The following is a 27,231-nucleotide window of genomic DNA, read 5'->3' on the forward strand; positions in this document are numbered from 1 at the left end:
AATTGTATTTTGTCTTTATAGTCTCTCATACATTTAGATTTATTTTATATACATCATCGCATGCATATCTATATACTTCAGTAGTACATCATCGACTGTTTACTCACGTCAAGTAATACTCGTAAATCTTAATTGTACGGCTGCTTTAATGTTATTATTGTCTGTTTCTTTTCTAAGCAAACAGAAGCAGAATCCGCTCCGCTTAAACAAACAACAGGGTTATAGAACTAAAAACATTAGAAGATTCAATTGACCATTTTGCCGTATGAGCGGCGAATAGAGCCAAAATAAGTATGTACATGCTACGATACTGACAATGGTGGCCAAATTCCTTCCCATCATGCATCGCTCACGCTATGCGATAAACCTTATTATAAATATTACACGATCAATAGAAAATTGTACGTAATAAAACTCTCTATCTAATTAGTTTCCTTAGAATTGTATTTGGTATCTCTCATTTTTTCTTTTCTCGGCATCGGTAAAGTTTGAAGCAGAATAGCTCTACAAATTCCAACATAGTTAGTAAGCTTGCGCCAATACATAACCCGAAACTTCCACCAAGATCACCTGTAATAATAATTTGAACTATTTAGGCAACTGATAGCAGAAGACGATGAAATGAAATGAAACATACAACGGAATTAATGCTAGGCCCTACTAATGAGAAGGTGACAGCAACATGCGATAGAAAAAATGTAGGCAGGTCAGCATGCAGCCAGGGAGAGTGAGATTAATAGCTTTCCAACATTGCATCAGTCTTACCCTTCCCTGATGCAATTTTTATTTTACTAATATTAATTCAAAACTCCGCCTAGAACCTAGACTACTCTCGGTGTTAAAGAATGCAAGAAAACATGACAGAAGTGGACGTCTGAAACGCCATATGTGCCAAAATATTTATCATTTTACTAATATTAAGTCAAAACTCCGCCTAGAACCTATACTACTCTCGGCGTTAAAGAATGCAAAAAACCATGACATAATTGGACTAACAGAAGACGTATATACAGCAATGAGATTTTTACTTACTGAACAGGCTGCTCACATCATAATCGTACACCATGACTGAGTTTTCAACCCTTAATGACTGGTAGAAAATGTTTAACTCTCCCAAGTTCATTCTGAAATATATACAGTATATGTGATTATAAAAGTGTATCAATACTATGCCCATGTATTCCATATATCTTAAACGTTCGTTTCCGTATTTTAACGCAGTTACCTCAAAGTTATATTTTGTAAATTGGATCATACTTAATATATTTTCATTAAAGATTGTCACCCTAAACATTTTTTTTCCAATTGTTGTTGAATATGCAATTTTAATGTCACATAATAGCTATTCACTTTGACCAAAAACTGGATCGAAAAAAAAATATTTACCCGAAAAAATGTAATTTAATAAAAAAAAATACTTAAATTGTCTGTCAGACAATGGTTTTGGTTAAAATTAACCGTTTCTTTTGTCTTTTTATAAGTGAATTAATCATTTTTTGGTGGTTTTTTTTTCAGAACTTTATTAAAAACTGAAAAATGGCCTATTTAAAGTCTGATTATATTAATCTTCATTTTTCATGTTTTTGGGAGACAATAAATTTTCATTTCATTATTACCTTATCTCATCTCTCGTCATACCAACTGCATCAGTTATGGTATCAATCAGTGCTTCCGCGGGAAAATAAGCGAAGCTATTGCTTGTGATAAATGATTCTTCTTTACAAGCAGGCGAACACATGCATGCTTCTAGATAAACACAAATCAATCATCAGAAACAAACATAGTATATCTTGAACATTCATGATTGTTCGTAATAAACTCAACGTAATAATTCGTTAAACAAGATTGTTTCACACATGGCGTACCATACATCTACAGTAGTTGGGGAAACAATCAAAACATCCACTCTGGTTTGGTGGTGGCGCTCGTAAAGAACAGGAGGCTTATGGCAATTCTTAATTAATCTTCACACATTGCATCATAATCCTATACAGGCAAATTCTGCAGTGTTACATGTAGGCCTGTCACATTTGACGCATGCATTAAATTGGTTTAGTTTAGGTTAGCTTATGGCCTATGGCACGTCGAAGTGGATGCAACAGTAGGCCTACTATACCACAGAGTTTGCCTGTACACATTATAGTCAGCTTTTCGTAAAATTTTAGCTGCGACTATAAGAATTATGTACCGTTCATTGATATAACTATTTTACCATCTTGTGCGATTTGTTCATGAAACTGTATCCTTAAAAGCCTGCCAGAATATTATAGTGGTGATATACTGTAATAGAAATCATTTATCAAAGCTTTAAGATATAATGCTTTAATCTATAGGCGGATGTGTTCATACGATCGATCCAATAATGGAACTCACTTGATGAATCTCGAATACACTCATTAACTTCTTCTGTAGCGCAGATTGGGCCGTCATCCTCTATAGAGATACATTACATTTTATAGATGTTATATTATATGAATAGAAATCATGATCTAACATGCCATTGCCTTAAGCCTTGTCTACACTATCAAACTTTATGTGACAAAAAGATGTGATGTGCATTGTAAATGGGAGACGCCAAAGCAGATTCAGAAAAGTCGCACGATGTTGGGGTGGGAGTATAACATAAAAATAAATTACTAATAACACTAATATTTTGTAAAAAAATAAACATAAGAAACAATAATATATGAAACATTCAAAATTGGATAAATTGTTTGTAAAGTTTATATAGTGGTGGAATAAAGAGATTCAAAATTATGTTGTGTTGTAAGTGTTTAGGCCCCCTAAGAGGATGTTGTAAAAATGAAATGTTGCAGTAAGTTAACTTTGCGACACTGTCTCTCTCTCTCCAAATGTAGACCTAATGTCGTAAAACTCGCCCACTATAGGCATATTACTAAATAATTACCTTCAAGTTCTGCATAAAATAACTGACAACCACAATTTGACGCCAGAAAAGCAGCCTGACAATTAGTACGGCACTTATATGTGGTATAGCCATCAACAGTATCATTGGCACAGTATGATTGAAGGCGAGATACCTAAACAATATAATAATTATATTTACTTTAAAAAACGAAAAAAAATGTACTTCTCACCACAAGAGGCTAGCTATCAGCGCAGTCAACCGTGTGTGTAATTTGAATTTTCTACAGGCACGGTCAATACCTGGTGTATATAACTATCGGTACGACTTATATACCGTACGTGTAAATTATACTATTTTACCGTTCCGATAGACGGCCATTTTCTAAAAGGACACCAACAGTTTTACTGCTAAATAGGCCTACCTACCGATTGCTTTTGAATGCTAACACGTGTCATCATGGCAGGTGAAATACAAAACGAACGTTCCAACATCTCATCTGGGTTTTCGCGTGGGCTGTGCAATAAAACCTTTAAGAAAATATATGCTGAAATGATGAGCATTAGTCTGGGTTCCAGACGGAGTGTTGTCTTGATATTAGAAAACAGATAAATATTGTTTGCACATATGGCGTTTCATACGTATACTACTTGAGCTTGGATACTATTACAGACAAACATTTTAAAAGACAATGAATACAGACTTGGAGCAAGTCTAGATGAGCATGAGAAAGAGGAGAAAGTGTTTGGCAGAGCAGGAAGAAGTGTAAGAAAAGGAGAGATAATGCGAATGAGGAGGAGGAGGATGAAGAGGAGATTGAACAATGGGAGCAGGAAATTTCAAGGAGGATGCAGAAAGTGGAGGAGATTTATCAAGCTGAACAGTTGTTGAATGTTTCTATAGTTTACCTCTAGTGTATACTCATTATTAGTTATCCGCTTGGTATACCAAGCGGATAACTCCTTGTAATTGTATGAGATCAATATTTTTTTTCTGTATTATTAGTTATCCGCTTGGTATACCAAGCGGATAACTCCTTGTAATTGTATGAGATCAATATTTTTTTTGGTTATCCGCACTTGGCGGATAACCCCTTGTTATTGTCAGGATCTTTTTTTTTTTTTTTTTTTTTTTCTATGTTATTCTTCTTTCTTTCCCAGAATTTTGTGTCACGTGTATCTCAAATTCTGATCAACATTACATCGTATAACTTTGTCAGAAGATTTACCTCTATCTGTAGAAGTGCAGGACAGTTCGTTTTTTTACTTTAGAGTCGCGCAGCGTAAGCTACGCGCGATTTTATGAATTTTGCGTATTTAACATAGACTAAAAACCAAAAGTCATTTTGTAATGACACTTGGTGAACATTTAAGTCATATCAAGTGCAAACTTTCTATGGATTAAAAATGGCATGTTTCACAGAAAGTTACGCGCGCACGCGCGTTTAAAATTTCAGAATGCGTAAAATCAATTTCTAATCAACTTTCTACGCGTTTCAGGTCATTTTGAGCATTTCAAAAATTCCCACGCGTGCGCAATATTTTTTACGCGCACGTGCGCACGTAGCGCAAAAACATCTTTTTTTTGCTTGATTTTTGTTTTTTCAGCCTTTTCTAGTAAATTTACCAATTTTCAATCAATTTCGACTTAAAATCACGTCATACGAGCACGTAGAATTAAACAATTTGCGCGCGTTTTTAATGAAAAAGTTACAAAATTTGTCAAAATTTTGCCTTTTTTAAAACAGTCATAGATTGTAAACTACGTGGTGAACTTTTTTAAAATTGCATATTCTGGAAGTTGATGAGTTGTAGATATCGAATCATGCATCGATATGGCTAACCAGACATTCTGACGTCATCGTATGGCCACTCGAATATAAAATATAGGATTTTTGTCTCTTTCGCATAGCTCATCACATTTAATAGAGCGCATCTCCACTTATCCGTATTCCATTTCCCCCCATTTTGTTATATTGTCTAGGCCAATCAATTATCTTTCGCATAATCTACCATTTTTTAAATTGTGATGACGTCATCATGTCCAAAAGCGTCAATAACTTGGGTCCCTTATTTTCACCTATTCTGCACTGTATGTAGTACGTATACAGAATATAGTGTATACCGTATATACTTTGACGTGACGCAAAATAGAGAGCGCACTAACATTTTTACAATGGCATAATCGTTTTTCTGTGCGCAATATTCTAACGTATGACGTGCACGTGGCTTTTGCGCTGCGGATAACCTAACTCGTCCGTAGTGACGAGTTCAAATCTAGTTTTTCATCTTCTTTGTTATTCTTCTTTCTTTCCCGGATTTTTGTGTGTCGCATATCCCCTATTGCTTGTGAACGTAACTTTGTATAACTTCGTCAAATGATTGGCCTGTAGCTGTAGATGTGCAAGAAACTTCGTTATATGACGTTAGAGTCGCGCAGCGTAAGTTACGCGCGATTTTATGAATTTCAATGATTGATCATAGATTATAAACCAAAAGTCATTTTGTATTGACACGTACTGAAAATTTAAGTCATATCAAGCGCAAACTTTCTATGGATTAAAAATGGCATGTTTCACAAGAAGTTACGCGCGCACGCGCATTTAAAATTTCAAAATGCGCAAAATTAATTTCTAATCAACTTTCTACGCTGATCATGACATTTTGAGCATGTCAAAAATTCCCACGCGCGCGAAAAAATTTACGCGTAAGGTGCGCACGGAGCATGAAAATCATGTGTTTTTCTCTTGAATTATGATTTTACAGCCTTTCCTAGTCATTTTAAAAAAGATTGACATAATTTCAAATTAAAATGATGTCATACGAACACGTTGATTTAGACCATTTGCGCGCGTTTTAGTTGCAAAAGTGACAACATTTTGTCAAAATTATGCCTATTTTGAATCTATTATAGCTCCTCAGTATCAACCGTTACCCCCAATTTTTTTATTTTAATATAGAAGCAGATATGTTGTAGATATGAATTCATGCAGAATCTTTACCCCTCGGATGTTATGACGTCATCGTATGGCCACACGAATGTAAAATATTGGATTTTTTACTGTTTCGTTATTGCTCATTACATTAAATAGAGCGCATCTCGCTTATACGTATTCCATTTCCTCATATATTTTAATACTGTCTAGGTTAATCAACTATCTTTCGCATGAGTTAAAAATATTTTAATTTTTATGACGTCATCATGTCTAAAAATGTAAATAACGTGGGTCACCTATTTTCATCTTTACAGTAAATTTCAATCTGTTATAACTCGTCACAATAAAAAGTGATAATCATGATTAAAACGTTTTCTCGAAGCTATTGGATTGTAGATACAAATTCATGTGAATATTTTGCCAATCAGATGTTGTGACGTCATCATATGGCCAGTTGAATTCAAAAAGTCATATTTTCATCTCTTGCGTAAAAGTTTATTGCATTTAAACGAGAGCGCATCTCACTTTTACGTGCTCAAAATTCTTCAAATTTGTATTAATGTAATTATTTAGATAATTATCTTCAAAAATTGTTATCTTTATATGTCAATTTGATGACGTCATCTTGTTAATAATTGGATTTAAAAGATGGGTCTCGTAATTTCGTCTATGCTGCACTGTATATAACATACAATGTATTCTGTAAATACTGTAAAATGCTGTATGCTACAAAATAGGTACAATTCAGCACTGTAAACATATTTAATTCATGTCATAGGATGGCATAATAATTGTCGGCGTTCATATAGTTTAAACGTATGTGCATGTTGCGTTTGCGCGGATAACCCGAACTCGTCAAAGTGACGAGTTCAAATCTAGTTGGTTATCCGCACTTGGCGGATAACCCCTTGTTATTGTCAGGATCTTTTTTTTTTTCTTTTTTTTTTTTTTCTATCTTATTCTTCTTTCTTTCCCAGAATTTTGTTCGCAGCGTATCTCAAATTCTGGCTAACATAAGATTGTATAACTTTGTCATAAGATTGACCTGCAGCTGTAGATGTGCAAGAAACTTTTTTTTATGAATTTTGAGTCGCGCAGCGTAAGTTACGCGCGATTTTATGAATTTCAATGATTGATCATAGATTAAAAACCAAAAGTCATTTTGTATTGAAACTTGGTGAAAATTTAAGTCATATCAAGCGCAAACTTTCTATGGATTAAAAATGGCAGGTTGCGCAAAAAGTTACGCGCGCACGCGCGTTTAAAATTTTAAATTGCGAAAAATCCATTTCTAATCAACTTTCTACGCGTTTCATGTCATTTTAAGCATTTTAAAAATTCCCACGCGTGCGCAATATTTTTACGCGCGCGTGCGCACGTAGGGCAAAAACATGTTTTTTTTGCTTGATTTTTGCTTTTTCAGCCTTTTCTAGTAATTTTACCAACTTTCAAACAATTTCGACTTAAAATCACGTCATACGAGCACGTAGAATTGAACAATTTGCGCGCGTTTTTGATAAACAATTTCAAAAATTGGTCAAAATTATACCTTTTTTAAACAGTCATAGATTCTAAACTACATGGTCAATTTTATTTTTTTTTACATATTCTGAAATTAGATGAGTTGTAGATATAGAATCGTGCATCCATTTGGCTAACCGGACATTGTGACGTCATCATATGGCCACTCGAATATAAAATATTGGATTTTTGTCTCTTTCTTCATAGCTCGTCACATTTAATAGAGCGCATCTCCACTTATCCGTATTCCAGTTTCCTCAATCAATTATCTTTTACATGATTTACCATTTTTAAAATTGTGATGACGTCATCATGTTCAAAAGCGTCAATAACTTTGGTCACTTAATTATTTTCACCTATTCTGCACTGTATGTAGTACGTATACAGTATATAGTGTATACCGTATATACTTAGACGTGAAGCAAAATAGAGGGCGCACTAACACTTTTTCAATGGCATAATCGTTTTTCTGCGCGCAATATTCTAACTTATGTCGTGCGCGTGGCTTTTGCGCTGCGGATAACCTAACTCGTCCGTAGTGACGAGTTCAAATCTAGTTGGTTATCCGCACTTGGCGGATAACCCCTTGTTATTGTCAGGATCTTTTTTTTTTTTTTTTTTTTTTTTTTTTTGGTTATCCGCACTTGGCGGATAACCCCTTGTTATTGTCAGGATCTTTTTTTTTTTTTTTTTTTTTTTCTATGTTATTCTTCTTTCTTTCCCAGAATTTTGTGTCACGTGTATCTCAAATTCTGATCAACATTACATCGTATAACTTTGTCAGAAGATTTACCTCTATCTGTAGAAGTGCAGGACAGTTCGTTTTTTTACTTTAGAGTCGCGCAGCGTAAGCTACGCGCGATTTTATGAATTTTGCGTATTTAACATAGACTAAAAACCAAAAGTCATTTTGTAATGACACTTGGTGAACATTTAAGTCATATCAAGTGCAAACTTTCTATGGATTAAAAATGGCATGTTTCACAGAAAGTTACGCGCGCACGCGCGTTTAAAATTTCAGAATGCGTAAAATCAATTTCTAATCAACTTTCTACGCGTTTCAGGCCATTTTGAGCATTTCAAAAATTCCCACGCGTGCGCAATATTTTTACGCGCACGTGCGCACGTAGCGCAAAAACATCTTTTTTTTGCTTGATTTTTGTTTTTTCAGCCTTTTCTAGTAAATTTACCAATTTTCAATCAATTTCGACTTAAAATCACGTCATACGAGCACGTAGAATTAAACAATTTGCGCGCGTTTTTAATGAAAAAGTTAAAAAATTTGTCAAAATTTTGCCTTTTTTAAAACAGTCATAGATTGTAAACTACGTGGTGAACTTTTTTAAAATTGCATATTCTGGAAGTTGATGAGTTGTAGATATCGAATCATGCATCGATATGGCTAACCAGACATTGTGACGTCATCGTATGGCCACTCGAATATAAAATATAGGATTTTTGTCTCTTTCGCATAGCTCATCACATTTAATAGAGCGCATCTCCACTTATCCGTATTCCATTTCCCCCCCATTTTGTTATATTGTCTAGGCCAATCAATTATCTTTCGCATAATCTACCATTTTTTAAATTGTGATGACGTCATCATGTCCAAAAGCGTCAATAACTTGGGTCCCTTATTTTCACCTATTCTGCACTGTATGTAGTACGTATACAGAATATAGTGTATACCGTATATACTTTGACGTGACGCAAAATAGAGAGCGCACTAACATTTTTACAATGGCATAATCGTTTTTCTGCGCGCAATATTCTAACGTATGACGTGCACGTGGCTTTTGCGCTGCGGATAACCTAACTCGTCCGTAGTGACGAGTTCAAATCTAGTTCTGTATTATTCTTCTTTCCTTCCTTCCTTTTTGTGAGTCGTGTTCCTCTAAAATGTGTAAACATAACATTTCATAACTTTGACAACATATGGGCATTTACGTGAAGTTGTGCACCTCCTATTTTTGAATGACGTCATAGTTGCGCAACGTGACTTATGCGCAATTTTATGAATTTCAATGATTGATCATAGATTAAAAACCCAAAGTCATTTAGTATTGACACTTTGACAAAATTTAAGTCATATCAGGGGCAAACTTTCTACGGATTAAAAATGGCATGTTTGACAAGAAGTTACGCGCGCACGCGCATTTAAAATTTCAAAATGCGCAAAATTAATTTCTAATCAACTTTTTACGCGTTTCTTGTCATTTTGAGCATGTCAAAAATTCCCACGGGCGCGCAATTTTTTATGCGCGCGGTGCGCACATACCGTTAAAAACATATTTTTTTCTCTTGAATTATATTTTTCAAGCCTTTCCCAGTGATTTTGAAAACAATTTAGACCTTTTCCAGTTTAAATAACGCCATACGAACACGTTGAATTAGACAATTCGTGCGCGTTTTTTATGAAAAAGCTTAAAAAATCGTCAAAATTATGTCTTTTTTTAAACAGTCATAGTTTCTAAAGTAAACCGTTAACCGTTTATTTTTATTACAAAATCTAGAAGTTGATGAGTTGTAGATATCAGATCATGCATCAATAAGGCTAAAAAACATTGTGACGTCATCGTATGGCCACACGAATGTAAAATATAGGATTTTTGTCTCTTTCGTTATTGCTCATCACATTCAATGGAGCGCATCGCGCTTATCTGTATTCCTTTTTCTCCTACATTTATATATTGTGTAGGTCAATCTACTTTCTTTAGCATGAGATAAAAATATTTTAATTTTTATGACGTCATCATGCCTAAAAATTTTAATTACGTGGGTCATTAATTTCATCTTTACAGTAAATTTTAATCTGTAATAGCTCGTAAGAATAAAATGTGATAATCACGATTAAAACGTTTTCTGGAAGCTATTGGATTGTAGATACGAATTCATGTAAACATTTTGCCAATCGGATGTTGTGACGTCATCATATGGCCAGTTGAATAAAAAAAGTCGTATTTTCATATTTTGCGTAATAGTTCATCACATTTAAAAGGGTGCGCATCTATATTTTACGTATTCAAATTTCTTCTACACGTTAATATGTTGTTCCTGAGATAATTTCCTTCTGAAATTGCTATCTAAGTGTTTCATTTTGATACCGTCGCCATGTTAAAAATTGGAATAAATGGCGGGTCCCGTAATTTCACCTATTCTACACTGTATGTAATATGTATATAACAGCTTATACTGTTTGCATGTATATACTATATGACACAAAATTCAGCACTAACAGCATGTCATATTCTTCAGTTCTTGTCATAATGCCATAATCTTTATCTGTGTGCAATATTCCAACGTATGACGTGCACGTGGCGTTTGTCGTGGTGCGGATAACTAACTCGTCAAAGTGACGAGTTTCATGTCTAGTTCTTCTTTCCTTCCTTCCTTTTTGTGAGTCGTGTTCCTCTAAAATGTGTAAACATAACATTTCATAACTTTGACAACATATGGGCATTTACGTGAAGTTGTGCACCTCCTATTTTTGAATGACGTCATAGTTGCGCAACGTGACTTATGCGCAATTTTATGAATTTCAATGATTGATCATAGATTAAAAACCAAAAGTCATTTAGTATTGACACTTTGACAAAATTTAAGTCATATCAGGGGCAAACTTTCTACGGATTAAAAATGGCATGTTTGACAAGAAGTTACGCGCGCACGCGCATTTAAAATTTCAAAATGCGCAAAATTAATTTCTAATCAACTTTTTACGCGTTTCTTGTCATTTTGAGCATGTCAAAAATTCCCACGGGCGCGCAATTTTTTATGCGCGCGGTGCGCACATAGCGTTAAAAACATATTTTTTTCTCTTGAATTATATTTTTCAAGCCTTTCCCAGTGATTTTGAAAACAATTTAGACCTTTTCCAGTTTAAATAACGCCATACGAACACGTTGAATTAGACAATTCGTGCGCGTTTTTTATGAAAAAGCTTAAAAAATCGTCAAAATTATGTCTTTTTTTAAACAGTCATAGTTTCTAAAGTAAACCGTTAACCGTTTATTTTTATTACAAAATCTAGAAGTTGATGAGTTGTAGATATCGGATCATGCATCAATAAGGCTAAAAAAACATTGTGACGTCATCGTATGGCCACACGAATGTAAAATATAGGATTTTTGTCTCTTTCGTTATTGCTCATCACATTCAATGGAGCGCATCGCGCTTATCTGTATTCCTTTTTCTCCTACATTTATATATTGTGTAGGTCAATCAACTTTCTTTAGCATGAGATAAAAATATTTTAATTTTTATGACGTCATCATGCCTAAAAATTTTAATTACGTGGGTCATTAATTTCATCTTTACAGTAAATTTTAATCTGTAATAGCTCGTAAGAATAAAATGTGATAATCACGATTAAAACGTTTTCTGGAAGCTATTGGATTGTAGATACGAATTCATGTAAACATTTTGCCAATCGGATGTTGTGATGTCATCATATGGCCAGTTGAATAAAAAAAGTCGTATTTTCATATTTTGCGTAATAGTTCATCACATTTAAAAGGGTGCGCATCTATATTTTACGTATTCAAATTTCTTCTACACGTTAATATGTTGTTCCTGAGATAATTTCCTTCTGAAATTGCTATCTAAGTGTTTCATTTTGATACCGTCGCCATGTTAAAAATTGGAATAAATGGCGGGTCCCGTAATTTCACCTATTCTACACTGTATGTAATTATACAGCTTATACTGTTTGCATGTATATACTATATGACACAAAATTCAGCACTAACAGCATGTCATATTCTTCAGTTCTTGTCATAATGCCATAATCTTTATCTGTGTGCAATATTCCAACGTATGACGTGCACGTGGCGTTTGTCGTGGTGCGGATAACTAACTCGTCAAAGTGACGAGTTTCATGTCTAGTTGTTATAATTACCCTAAATCCTGCAGAAAAATCTTTCACAGGTAGGTATTTTTCCTGCTCAACATTAAGTCGTAACCAAAGTCCGTTCACACTTCCACTCCCTCTCACGTACAAGGGAGGACTACTTGAATTCAAGGCAGAGTTGAATGTATAACAGATACCGGCGTTTGTAACCACTTCCGTAAAATTTTCATAATTGCATGGGTATTCCGAAAGCCACAGGCAGTCTATAATCATATCCTTGATATCGTGAGCGGCACGACGAATCTCGTCCAAATAGCTCGTCGATTCATTACCAACTTGTATTTCACTCTTAGCGATCAGCGACGTTAAAGGATCGCCACCTAATGCCGACTCGTTTAGGACCACCTTGCCTTTCACCGCAACGTTGATGTTGCAAATAGTAACAGCGGGAAATTCAAGTAAGGCTAGTTCATTGTGTGTTATGACTGTGGTCGTTTCGCCCTTACTGTAGCGTATGGTCAGATCAATTGTAGAATACATGAGCACTCCCATGAAGCACATGACGAAAAGACCCCACAGCAATCTAAAAGAGAATATTATATTTATATATATATAAATAAATCCAAAGGCAAAATACTGAAAAAATGACAATGCTGTGGGTATCGGTGGTTATATTATATTGTTTATCTCAGCTCAGTATAACTATAAACCATTGGCTAAGACTATTAGTCACCATGGCAGAGACGACCAGATCCAGTATTCCAACCAGGGTATATTTAGCACAACCAAACCACAGTTACAATTCTGCTATACCATTTTATTTATCTTTATCTGAAATTGTCTGTATTATACTTCAATAACGATTCAATCGAGTTACTAATGTTTCAAAATCAGAAACGGAATCTATCATTTTAGGTTTAGGTATATGCATCGATAATAATCAATCAAAATATATATTTATTATAAATAAATACAATGTACAAAATAGAAAAAAACGTTATCAACAAACAAAGGTGTTCTTCCACGAGTTCGTGATATTAGAAAATCAGAAAGCACCTTCTCTTATAATACGGATATAGATATTGTCATTCATCCAGTTAGTATTAGTCGCTGTTATCATTATAAACAAGTCCAGTTGAATATATTTATCCTTCTAAACATACTTTCTCTATAATCATTTTGCCGTTATAGCAAATTATATAAATCCTACTTTTAGAAGATTAATTAGTACTATATCACAGTATTTGGGTCGTTGCTATAGTAATAACATAACAATTATGCCTGAATGGATTACAACATTACTAGTCAATATTTCGTCAATGTCAATGATTTACACCAACAAATTACTAAATTAAATGAACAGCAACAGCGCTTTAAACAAATCAAATTGTCTTAATAACACATCGTGAGTAAGATTTTGGTTAACACCCTTTTCTCAAATTACTTACATCAAGAGCACGTTGAATATGTAACACATAACTGGAAAGTCACAAAGCAAATAATTCTTTCATTTATTCAATATGTAGGCCACTGGCAATAATAGATAATAATACATTATGTTTAAATTTAAGTAGTAAGCAGCAAAATATTTTTTTTTTATATGGGAAAAGGAAAATCTTACCAGGTACTTTTTTGTATTTGTTGGTTGATTAAAATAAAAAAAGACTGTCTTATTTCTTTGTAGTAATACTAAAGTAAATACTAAAACAATGTGATATTCATTATCAACCTCATTGCATTAGGAAAATTTACAGATTCGTTTTTTTTCTTTTAATTTCTGTCCATCTTCCCTCTTCGTTTTCAAGATTTAAAATTCCTAATCTTAAACTTATTCATGATTTGTTTAAACTTGAAGTTTTGAATATCAATATGGAAATCTTCTAATTTAAAATATGTTTTAATTTCTTTGTAATATTTCAACCTTTTCGTTTTTGCTTTTCAAAATCCTGCAATTTTTGCACTTATTTATTTTTGTCATTATCATCAGAGTCGTATCCAGGATTTTTTCAAATAAGCTTTATTGCAATAAAAACTATATCAATATGGAAATCTTCTAATTTAAAATCTGTTTTAATTTCTTTATAATATTCCAACTTTGGAGAAAGTTTAATTTCAATATCCTGCAATTATTGCTCTTATTTATTTTTGTCATTATCATCAGAGTCGTATCCAGGATTTTTTCAAATAAGCTTTATTGCAATAAAAACTATATCAATATGGAAATCTTCTAATTTAAAATCTGTTTTAATTTCTTTATAATATTCCAACTTTGGAGAAAGTTTAATTTCAATATCCTGCAATTATTGCTCTTATTTATTTTTGTCATCATTATCAGGGTCGTATCCAGGATTTTTTCAAATAAGCTTTATTGCAATTGACTAAAATAAATGTGTTGAAGACAAGATTTATATAATACATAAAGTATTAGGCCTAAAATATCAAAAGAAACACACAATACAAAACACATTTACGGCATAACAATGTTAAAAAGAGTCAGCCTTTATAAATCAAGAATTAGAAAAAAATCATAAAATCATAAAATTCTGAAAATTGTATTCATTATTTTTATATATATAGATGAAAAATATGGAAAATAAATGGAGGAGCACTATATAATAATTTGTCACAAAAGTAGTTCATAATGCCATTTTAGCTGTCTAAATGGTTGGAGATGGGGAGCACGCCTCTCATTATTATTTCAATAATGGTATTAGCAAACACTTTCTTATGTTTTATTAACTATCTACTATTTTAATAAACGATAAAATTACCTTCGGATTTTACTGTTATTTTCTGTTGTATACTTTACGCCATGCATCGTCGTAGATTCCAAGAATTCTGTCACCGAGTAGGGCTCCTCAGCATTATTTTGGTCTTCTGTATCCGTTTTAGTGGGGTAAGCAGCATCCCGATAATCCTTCACTTTTACGTGAACCGGCGTTCCTAAATCACCCTCTTTTACCTCCATTGGCTGCACTTGCTGGTTACATCTATACATGTTGTTGTCATTCAATAATAGTCTAAACGCACGTAAAAATGGAACTGCCAAAGGATGTATTTGCAATAGCAGACGGCCGGATGAAGCAGACGACGTATAAATGACAATGACGATTATCAAACTAACAATTGACAGTTAGGCTACAAATACGTTGCTGTTTAAAATGAAATCATAGCCAATGAAATGCAAACGTTATCAAACTAGCGAATAATAATAATAATAATTTTAAAGTTTCCAGCTTATTAAACTATATCTATTAAACGCAGTTTTGCGACTGAATCGTTCGTGAAACGTATTGAAGATGTCAATTATAAAATCAATAATGCCGCAGATTGAAGCGGGAAGTCAACAAATAACGTTTGATATATATACAAACAAACAATTAACGTATTGCATTTGATGCGAATCTGTATTGGGTTGACAGTTAACCGTATACGCCTGTTTCTTCAATGATTAACTCGGTACTGTACAAATGCTATGACGCAACACATGTACGTACTCGCAAATAATTTGACCAATCACAAGGGAGAGTTCGGATAATCCGTCGCTTGTGATTGGACAACCATGGTGTCATTTTATCTGTTGCTGCAGTGTGGCCAAGAATAAATCTTGGTTCACACCATCAGTGACGCAACACAAGGACGTAAGCGCAAATTAAGTAATATGACCAATCACAAGGGACAGTTCGGATAATCCGTCGCTTGTGATTGGACAACCATGGTGTCATTTTATCTGTTGCTGCAGTGTGGCCAAAACCAAATCTTGGTTCACACCATCAGAGACGCAGCACAAGGACGTAAGCGCAAATTAAGTAAAATGACCAATCACAAGGAAGAGTTCGGATAATCCGTCGCTTGTGATTGGACAACCATGGTGTCATTTTATCTGTTGCTGCAGTGTGGCCAAGAATAAATATTGGTTCACACCATTAGAGACGCAGCACAAGGACGTAAGCGCAAATTAAGTAATATGACCAATCACAAGGGAGAGTTCGGATAATCCGTCGCTTGTGATTGGACAACCATGGTGTCATTTTATCTGTTGCTGCAGTGTGGCCAAAACCAAATCTTGGTTCACACCATCAGAGACACAACACAAGGACGTAAGCGCAAAGTTACTTCGTCGCTTCTGTTTCGCTTGCGTTGCGTCTCTCATGTGAACCTAGCTTTTTGTGCAATAGTAACTCTTAATTCCGTACATAGAAATACTCGTTTTAGGAACCTGTTGAAATACCGTACCTCGAAGAACTAAATATAATACCACTCTTCAATAACAATGTGATTTATATTAATTAGGAAATGTTTGGAAAAATCAATGAGTATGATAATTCTATCTTGACAACACAGGAAGAAGCTGCTTCAAGAAACGTTAAATTAACCATTAGTTCCCTTTTCTTATAAAAGTACAATTACCTATTACGACTGGAAAGCGAAACGATATTGATGGTCCAGCCAAGCATTAAAATCGGCATTTAATCAGTGTAGAAAATATTCAATATAAGTATATTGTGATTGATGAGAGGCAAATTAGACCAGTCTTGTCGGCAAGTAAACAATCAAACTAAATATCATTTATCGATTTTTGAAACACTCGGAAAAATTATTAATCTCGGGTTGCAATGCCTTATAGAATAGGCTTATTAATAGTGAGTCGGAACCAGCTCATGGAATTTAGAAGTAGAAAAACAAATATTTATGTACTTTAGGATTTGGCTTTCTTTACTTAGTCATTAATCGTGGTTCCCACTGGAGACATAACTAATGAGAGACCCAACGCAAGTGAGTTGACCAATGACAAGCGAGAGTTAAAATAATCCATCGCTTCTGATTGGTTATATCACTTACGCTGTGTTACGTCTTTCGTTGCGTCTCTAGCGTGGACCAAGCTTAAGAGCACGGGGTACCCTCCATAATAAATTCATTCGACCTTTGAACAGTAGATTTATAGAGATGACTGGAAATTCTCCTATAACTAGGTTTTACATTGGGAAATCACTTAGTTATTCCTCCGTGGTAAGCCTTCCGACAAAGTTTGGAGAACTTCGTATAATAATTAAGCGTGGTTCCCACTAGAACGCAACGCAACGACGTATTGACGCAAAGGACTGTATTGCGTAATCACAAGTGGGAACCGACGACGCGATGGTGCTGAAAACACAATTATTGGAAGGGCATTTTCTTCCGTTGCGTTACGTTGCGTCGCTAGTGGGAACCAAGCTTTAAAAGCAAAAGCAAGTTTAATATTGCTTTTATCTTGTTTTAATATCTGATGTATTTTGTCAGAGAATAATAAGTCTATAAATAGAAAAAAAATATTAAAAAATACCTGACAACTATTTAAGCAAAACACAAACAAGTATACTTAGTCGCATTTTTGTCTTTTTATAATTTATAATTTACTTTTTACTCTGAATTGCAATACCGTTACTATTACTGAAGACAGTGATTTTGAAAATATAGATATTGAAAAAATGTTTATTGTAAAACTTTAATATAGCTAAACATTTCATCTAGATTGATTTAGGCTGCTTCTAGTATGCAGTAGTTGAATATACTTTTGATGCCTTCGAGTACACACTGAATTGTTCTACATTTGCCAATTGACACGAAGGTTTGTGAGCATATAAAATTAAATGAAGTTTCAAATCGAGCTATAGATACAATAACAACTTACGTAGTGTTGCACAACAACTATGTGAAGTTATAGAGTAAAAATTACGCATTATATTAATTACGTTACGTAACTCGTTTTGAATGAGCAGTTTAGGCTAAAGACCCATTTACACTACAGGACGATAACGACCGACGATAAATTCATACATAAAACAAAAGAAATATAAAAACTTTTCATTCTAGAAATATAGAATAACCATCTATGCTTCCTTTGATGAAAATGATATTTTCACACGTCCAATCATATGACGTCAAGATTAGTAAGAGCAAAAATATCGTGACAATACAACGATTTTATTTATATATATATTTATCATGACGTCATTTGATGGGAATTTAAAAAATATTATTTTTATCAAAGACAGCATAAATGATTATCCTATAGTTCTAGAACGAAAACCTTTCTAATTTCTTTTATTTATTTAAAAAAATGCATGCTTATATATTTATCGTCGATCGTTATTATTTTTTTGTTTTAACTTTTTTAATTACGGATACTGTATTAGAAAAGGCAGATAACACATTTAATGTTATTTAATAAATACTATATTGGCCATGAATGGCTAAATGATTATAGGCCAAAATGCTGAAAAAGCCGTATTGTACAATGGACTGTCAAAATTATTTTTTAACTGTTCCCGTAGGGCCTACTAAGGGAATATTGAATTAAAAACGTTTATTCTAACTATCTAACATTGCCTTGCCTTATGTAGAGATCAAAATAATGTATAAATTAATAATTAAATTTAATTAAATGAACCATGTTTACGTTTTTGCATTATTTACAAAAGCTAAAATGATGTTTTGTGCATCAGTTAGGCTACTATAAATTATATTTTGCAACTGATTTGTGATTGTTCTTTTGCATTTTTAACAGAATAATTTGTTTACTTTATATTATTATCGTTAGGGCCCTATCTAAGATGTTTACGTGGGACTGCCTGTTCATTACCACGCAATTTCATAGTCATTGCGTAAAATTCTTGTTCACACGAAGTGACGAATATGCGTCGAATATCGCTTAGCAGCAAATTACGCGGTAAATAATCTTCACACGAAGTGACGAATGTGTTAATTAAGTGATTACTCTTTAATTAATGAGTACATTTTTTTATGGACACTTTAAAATTATTCATTTGATATATTTTTACATAATTACCACAAAAATAATGGACATTCGCTTTTTTTCTTGCGAGAAATGACATCGCAAAAAGTGCATTTTTTACAATCGCGATTTTCTCGAAATGGACATTTTGCGGATTCGCCGGTTCGTGTGACGAGTGACGTATGAAATTCATCATATTTTGTTTGTTCATGAAAAAAATAAGAACCACGAAACGATCATAAAATCAATAATTAATAATGGTTATAACTAACATTACGAATCCAGGATACAATTATTGAACGTTATGGTGAGAAAAAATATTATGTGCTCTAACTAATGTTGCCATCATACCTGAGACATAGACATTATTACCATATTATACACGTGGTTTCATCTCAAATAGTATGCCTACATGAGCTATACTAAACACAACTTCTTGTTATTGCTGTCTTTTCACTAAAATAAAGTTAAATACTGTAAATAACTCACCAGTATTTTTCGTAATGCAACCAATGTTTCGTAACCAGGAGAAAGTGCAAAACCAAACTGATTGACAAGAGGGCGCTCTCCTTTGGTATGCACCAGCATCTGGCATAGAATAAACAGAGATGATATCAGAAGAAGGTTTATAAAAATGAATTTTTAAAAACATTGTTAGTAATAGTTAATTTTGTTAGTAAAAAATTACTTTAAACCCTGCAGCAGAATTGGCCCCGTATGTATACTCATGTTGTTCGATATTTAACCTCAAGTACAAGCCTCTAGATTTCCCAGACTTCTGCACCATGAGCCGTCGGCGGTTACTCTTATGATTAAAAGTATAGGCCTAACAAACTCCAAAATCCGTCATAACCGTTCGATCGATTGCGCCGTCTACCGAGTGCGCAGACTTACGGAGTAAGTCGTCCGCGGTAGTTGTGTTGCGTTCAGAGTAATTGGCGGTTGAAATATCAACGCCATCTTCGAATCCGAAAAGACGACGCACAATATTTTTTTCATTTGGCGTGGTTACCGATAGTCTAGCTTGGTTATAGTTACAGAATGTCACTGACGGGAATTCCAGTTCGTCTAATTGTATTAGTCTAATTGTTGTTGACATTGGCCGAGAGTAGAACTTTAGTACATTCTCAAAAGCATAGATTCCGAGGAGACTGATTGCACTTGCCAGTAGTATGAACCACACACATCTGAAAGGGTTAAATATCAGGTCAAAAATTAACTTAACAGCAAAATTGTACATTAAAAAATTATTGCCATTATCTTTTCTTCATGATCTGTTTTTCCAGTGATGATAGTGGCTATACGGTCAGTTACCGGTGTATTAAATCGGTGGTAATAGGTTGTGAGCGTAAAACACTCTCGTGTAATAATGCAATATAGTTGTGGGTTAAGCATAATGGAAGGAGCTAGGCCTCTGGTAACCGTTATGAATAGGATTGCACTGTGACGGATAATTCAATGAGTGTGCCTTTCATTATATTCTTGAAACATTGTAGGCCTACATTATTATTATTATTATTTTTACTGTGATTTATGATCTGATGAATATATGTATTTGTATTGATATTGTTATATCAAAACGCAAATATATTAATAACATTAATTTAAATAGAAAATAACTAATTAAGCTTAACACCAATGAAAAAAAAACTCAAAATACATACCTCTGTATGAAATGTGATTTCTTAGTGATATGATTAACACCATGAAGCGTAGTTTCTCCAGCAAACTGACCTACAATATCTTGAAAATGTTCTGATTCGCCATTTTTCTTCCCTTCTTTCTGTGCATCATCTTTAGTCTCACTGTTCATGTTTAAATGTATCTTAATCAAACTTGAATGTAGCTGTTTAGAGCAACTGCCGATTATGAAATTCTTCAACCAGTATTATCGTAGGCCTAATCAATAGCATGCATTTCGTTTAATTGGTGATTTTATAGGGTTTGCGCAAAATTACTTTCATTGGCGTGTACCAACCGTGCGTTTATTTCCGAAAATAATAATATCCGCACCTAAGAACAAAACATTATTTTAATCAGCAAAATAATATCGGTCGCCATAAAAACGCTAACAATACAGTGTATTCTATTAAAACAATTTAATTGAATTATGATATTAATATTCAGAATTACTGTATTTTAAAATATATGTAACGGTAACGTGTTTTGCATTTAATCGATAAAGCGGCCTATTTTTCGACACATTTCGTGTTATGGTTACTAATTCAATTTATTTTCAATTCTTGTTTTTCAATCAATATATTTAATATGTAATTTAAAATTATTCTTTAAAAATTGTTTCTTTTTACCACTATTATAACCATGCAGATAATGAGTATTATAATTGAATAACTACTGAAGTTATAGTCAGAGAGTTAACGTTAATTGGTCAGATGTTTGCCCTACTCTGACGTGCTAACGTAATTTGTACGCTGTACGTTGCTAAGCAACTGATAGTACAGTAACATAGCAAGCAAGTTCGGAGGTATAGATGATATAGAGGTCGTAGGTTTGAGTCGCACGCAAGTATAATACAACACAGTGCAAATAACATCATTAATTATTTTTGTAGGACTCCTTGGTACATCGGTGTATATTTGTATATATCTACCTCCACTATGGAAATGTTTTACATTGATTAAATGACTGATCACAGATTTTTCGTTTCCTGTAATTCATTTATTTGATGAACTGTATACCTTTACTAAAGCGTGGTTCCCACTAGAACGCAAGGCAACGTAACGCAGCGACGTATCGACGCAAAGTGCTGTATTGCGTAATCACAAGTGGGAACCGACGACGTAATAGTGCTTCAAACAACAGGTTTGATTTCACGCAGGCGGGAGCAAACACAATGATTGGAAGGGCATTTTCTTACGTTGCGTAGGTTGCGTTACGTTGCGTCGCTAGTGGGAACCAAGTGTTATGGAATCGATATATGTATGTTTAATACACTTAAAACAATAGTTATGTTAAACAATAGTTCTCATATTAAAACGAAAAAATGTAGTTATACTGTAGCCTAATTGTACACTTTACAATGAATTTGTCAACATAAGGAAACCACTTCCTGCACATCAATTGGCCTATACTGTATACGGTACAAAAATCCAAGCTTACAATAGTTAACCTTCTATTTCCAAGACAACTCAAATATGAAACAATTCCATTTATTAAAAAATAAAAGATCTGTTCTTATTTATTAGCTTTAATTCTTCCGTACATTTATTTTTTTCTTTTTTTGTCTGAGGTGAGCAATCTTGAATACAAACAACATCTAATATCAGAATTGAGTGGGAACTTTTGAGACAGAGTGGTCCAATTGCAATTGCAATTTAATTTCTCTCAGATAAACGTGGACGGCGTCGATTTCCATCAGTATTTTTGCTTTATACTACTATGTCTCCAACTTTTCTCCCTTTTGGTAAACATTTACGAAGTGACATAAAGACAAACTCGACAATCTCAATGACTGTCATCAAACTCATTCCACATAGCAATCCCATCAAGCCACCAATGTCACCTTCAAAATATATAGTCAATGTTTAATTGTTAGCAACAAATAATAATAGTTTAAGTATAAAGACACAGAAGATAGGAACGCCTACTTGTTAAGCTATAAATACGTTTAAATGGATATCACACGATGATAAATGTATGAGTGTGGAATGGCTTGGCGTTGGAAAGCTAAGTAATTAGTCAGATATTTTGAGTCAAATGGCCGAGCGGTTAAGGCAGGGGCACCGTTTTACCGTACCTAAAAAATAACAACATCGGCAAGGGTTCGAGGCTGACTCGCTCCTAGTTCTGGTGGTGGTACAAGTCTTCTCAGATAAGGACTATAAACCGTAGGTCCAGTGTACACAGTTATAACCTATGTGCACTTTAAAGAACCCAGTTCATTATTCGAGAAGAGTAGGGGGATACCCCGGTGAACTGGTTCACAAAATAGCCCCTGTATCAGGGGATTACCACCTATCTCATAGGATAGTGATTAATTTACTATTCGTAATTGCCTAAAGACATAAAATAAAAATAAATAAAAAATAACACATCAACTGATCCTATTTGATGCAGTAGGTCTATCTATATTGATTTTTTTTTGGTCATCAGTAATTACTACTGTTAGACCTGAATTAAATTAATTGATGGTCTTATTGGTCCTCTCCTATCTTTGTTAAAATATATATACCCAAAGATAAAAATTCAATAAGATACACTTACAAAGTAGTTTGATTGAAGAATACGCCGGAACTTGTTCTACAATTTCATAACTTATATCTTCGTAATACAGATACACGTCGAGGTAGTTCTTTCTAACAAAATATAATAATTGAATTAGCCTATTGTTGAATTGTTCAATTAAGTGGTGTATCAGAAAGAAGCCGCATCCGCTGTAGACCAACATATTCTGGCTATTTTTCATAACACATAAACGAATTTCTACACACAACTTCATATATAATTTTGAATGAATTGTTTAGATAATTTAGATCTTGTGATTTTTATCCTGCGGAATGTCTGAATCCAATAATAGACACTTTTATGTTAAGATCATCGTGTACGCTACTGTAGATGCCACAAACAGATAGTAAGATCTTACTTTATCGTCTCTGCGGACTGATGCAAATGGTGCTCGAGATGTTCCAGGAAGTGATCCCCCGGCCATAAGGCAGACGATACTTTAGTGGAGTATTCCTTATAGTGGCATGCAGTCCGACATTTGCAGTGCATCTTCGTTTGTAACAGATTTTCTATTAAATACATTGAAACGTTTAGTTAATACATTTTCTATGTACATAAGAAATAGGAAAACTAAACTAGGCCTTTCGTCAAATTTAGATTTCACATACCTGCCTCTGGAACTACACATTCGACCGCCTCATCTACAGTACAGTTCCTCTGGTTCGAATACCCTAAAAATAATAGTGATACAAAAAACTCTATCAGCACTGTAAAGTTACATAAGAAAATACATCATCTAATTAATGGTTTAATTAATCAATTAAACTTACCTGGATACATCATTAAACCTTACCTGGATACGTCGTCAAAGCTTACAGAACTTGGATACTTAATTTTAGCTTACCTGGATATGTCGTTAAAGCTTACCTGGATACGTCGTTGTATAGCTTACATTACCTAGATACGTCATTTTAGCTTACCTGGGTACGTCGTTAAAGCTTACCTGGATACGTCATTAAGACTTACCTGGATACGTCGTTAAAGCTTACCTGGATATTTCATTCAAGCTTACCTGGATACTTCGTTAAAGCTTACCTGGATACTTCAATCAACCTTACATGAACATATCATTACAGCGTATCTAGATACTGCACGTCATTATATCTTACCTGGATACGTCAGTATACTGTAGCTTACTGTACGTACCTGGATACGTCATTAAAGCTTACCTGGATACGCCATTAAAGTTTACCTGGATAGGTCAATGAAGCTTACCTGGATACATCATTGTAGCTTACGTACCTGGATACGTCATGTTAGCGTACCTGGATAGAAAGCATGACGACATCCACATTTTACATATAGTACATCAGCAATGCATTCTTCTTCGCATATTGATTGGGTATAAACGTCGGAGTACTTTACACCATCATCTACACATTCTGATGGATATGGTTTCTTCAGTGATTTATACTAAAGTTTAATATAACAATATGTGAAATTGGCTAAAGTATATACTTTATGCTTTTGGAAAAGTCATTTACAATCTAAAACGAGAAACGACCATCAATCAATATTATGGTAATTTGTGATATTTGTATGTTACTGAAAGAAAGCTAGATAACTCACAAGTGTTTTTCGAAATGCAACCAGTGTTTCGTAACCAGGAGAAAGTGCAAAACCAAACTGGCTAACAAGAGGGCGCTCTCCTTTGCTATGTACTAGCATCTGGAATTAACAAATTAATTGTGTAAAACATTGTTTAGAATAGTCATGAAACAAAGTTGTCATAAGAAAAGTGTTAAAAAATTACCTTAAATCCTGCAGCAGAATTGGCTCCGTGCGTATATTCATGTTGTTCGATATTTAACCTCAAGTACAAGCCTCTAGATTTCCCAGACTTCTGCACCGTGAGCCGTCGGTGGTTACTCTTATGATTAAAAGTATAACAAACTCCAAAATCCGTCATAACCGTTGTAAAATTTGAAGGTCCGCATTCCTCGTACATTTTCCACGTGCAAAGCTCAATTGCGCCTTCTACTGTGTGAGCAGTCTTACGAAGTAAGTCCTCAGCGACGACAGTTGTGCTATTTTGAGAGTTATCAGTGGTAAATATATCAATACCATCTTCGACTAATCCGAAGAAACTACTTAACATAAGCTGTTCATGTGGCCTAGTTACCGAAAGTCTCGCGTGGTTATAGTTACATAATGTCACTGAAGGAAATTCCAGTTTGTCTAATTGTCTTATTGTAATTGTTGTTGACATAGGCCGTGAATAGAAAAATAGTATATTCTCGAAAACATAGATTCCGAGCAGACCGATTGCCCCTGCCAAGGGTATGAACCACGTACATCTGAAAATGTTAAACATATCAACAGTTACACCTTCACATTTGTTCAAAAATTAATGTTACATGACATTGTATAAGACGAAAGAACGAATGCCTTTATTACTTTTATGTGATTTTGGTGATTCAACTGAATCGTGAATTATAAAATTTTAAATAAATTTATATTATCGATTATTTCTGTTGCTTGCTCTATTTATAATCATAAATGGTGTCTACTACGACCGATATATAAGTAGGCTACGAAAGTTGTTATTTGATCATTTTGTTTCAAAATTTAACAAGATGCTGTTGTCATGATATATTGTGACACAAATGATAAAGCCCCGCTACTTTGATAAACTATGCTTTTGGTCTCTTGGTACGGTCACGATAGAGACTGTTTCAGTGATTAACGGTTTCCTCCTGTGTGTAACGTTCAGATAATATATTAGGCCATAAGCAGTAAATTCTAACGTTTCATCTCGTTCCGATGTCATGGATCTACAATTTCTTTACATATTTAGAATAATAATTTTATAAATAACAACATATCAAAAGTTCTCCATAATCGTGTTAGACAATTTTGAGAAATTACTGTTTTATTTTGGTACTTTATTTTAATATACACCGCGTGAGTGATTTGGTCGGGCCGAACGTTACACGTTCAAATTATCCGCAACGTCTTAAAACTGTACCACGTGATCGTATTTCACCAATCATGCTCTGGTTACAGATGAGGGAATCCCCAAAACTCACACACGGCAACGTCACACGTGGACAAAAATATTCAATCATGAATGGAGTAACTAGACGTGGAAGAAAATTTGATTTCCCCACCGAACAAATGCTACTGTAAACGAAGAAATGATGCATCTTATGATCATCCTATTGTATTGAAATAGTCTCCTGCTCATATAGGAAATGGGATTTTTAGAATGTTACCACTTAAACCAGTGTGCTATATTAATATTAGTACAGAAAGGCTAGCCTAGCTAGCTACGTCTAGGCTCTAGCCTAAAGGCTTAAGGTTGCACACTAGCCTAGGTCTGGAGGTGTATACTAGGCTACTCTCAAGATGGTATAGGCTAGGTAGGCCCAGCAACAGCACAGTACAGTTAGGCCTGCTACTAAACTATAACTAAATGGGCTATTATTAAGGTAAAACGGCGACAAACGGAATACAAAGACACAGGACAGGTGAGGATAGCATAATTTTAGTACATTTTGAGCAAACACAATAAATACACATTAAAATTAATATATTGTTATTTATTATTATTAATAATTACTGTTGTTTAATTCTGTTATTGTTTGAAATAATTAATTTGGTCTGGCCTACTAGTAAGCAGGCTTTCCCTATATACTGTACCTAGGCTATCCTATTTAGTATTATGCATTCATTCATCCTCGGACCAGGCCTAGTATTCATACATCAGCCCGGTATTATTTTTATTTATAAATGCTTCATTTTAATTTAAAATAATATATTTCATTTCAACTGTATCTTTTCAATTCAATTTATCTTCAATTTATGTCTAGGTTGTCTAGTGGAACAGAGGCACAAAAATGCTTAACATGTTCACTGATTCTGGTAAGTTTTGGATCCTTTTTTAATGTAGAGATGAGAAATGCCAAATGATTTATGTTTTGTTGTAATTATATACAGTAGTAAAATTAGTAATGAATGCAAGAAATAGCTGAAAAACATCCATTACTTAAAAAATGTTTTATATATCAGGTTGCATTGTCAATAAACACTATATAGTA

At 34.0% G+C, this 27,231-nt stretch overlaps 2 protein-coding genes across 2 annotated transcripts; both read right to left on the reverse strand.

Annotated features, from left to right (window-relative positions):
- Positions 1-364: 364 nt before the first annotated feature.
- On the reverse strand, positions 365-15,169 carry LOC144843476 (acid-sensing ion channel 1-like). The gene is made up of 8 exons (XM_078700262.1): positions 14,943-15,169; positions 12,220-12,754; positions 3,295-3,396; positions 2,909-3,041; positions 2,374-2,433; positions 1,617-1,746; positions 1,033-1,124; positions 365-570 (listed from the first exon to the last, which is right to left on the reverse strand). Exons 1-8 carry the CDS (start codon positions 15,167-15,169, stop codon positions 458-460), a joined length of 1,392 nt encoding a protein of 463 aa, XP_078556388.1. The 3' UTR covers positions 365-457.
- Positions 15,170-22,181: 7,012 nt separating this feature from the next.
- Positions 22,182-25,289, reverse strand: LOC144843477 (acid-sensing ion channel 2-like). Its single transcript, XM_078700263.1, has 7 exons — positions 24,945-25,289; positions 24,761-24,859; positions 24,457-24,604; positions 23,800-23,862; positions 23,550-23,700; positions 23,171-23,262; positions 22,182-22,469 (listed from the first exon to the last, which is right to left on the reverse strand). Exons 1-7 carry the CDS (start codon positions 25,287-25,289, stop codon positions 22,336-22,338), a joined length of 1,032 nt encoding a protein of 343 aa, XP_078556389.1. The 3' UTR covers positions 22,182-22,335.
- Positions 25,290-27,231: the final 1,942 nt, after the last annotated feature.

Source organism: Antedon bifida, chromosome 5 (assembly GCF_963402885.1).
Source record: "Antedon bifida chromosome 5, ecAntBifi1.1, whole genome shotgun sequence".
Lineage (NCBI taxonomy): Eukaryota > Metazoa > Echinodermata > Crinoidea > Comatulida > Antedonidae > Antedon > Antedon bifida.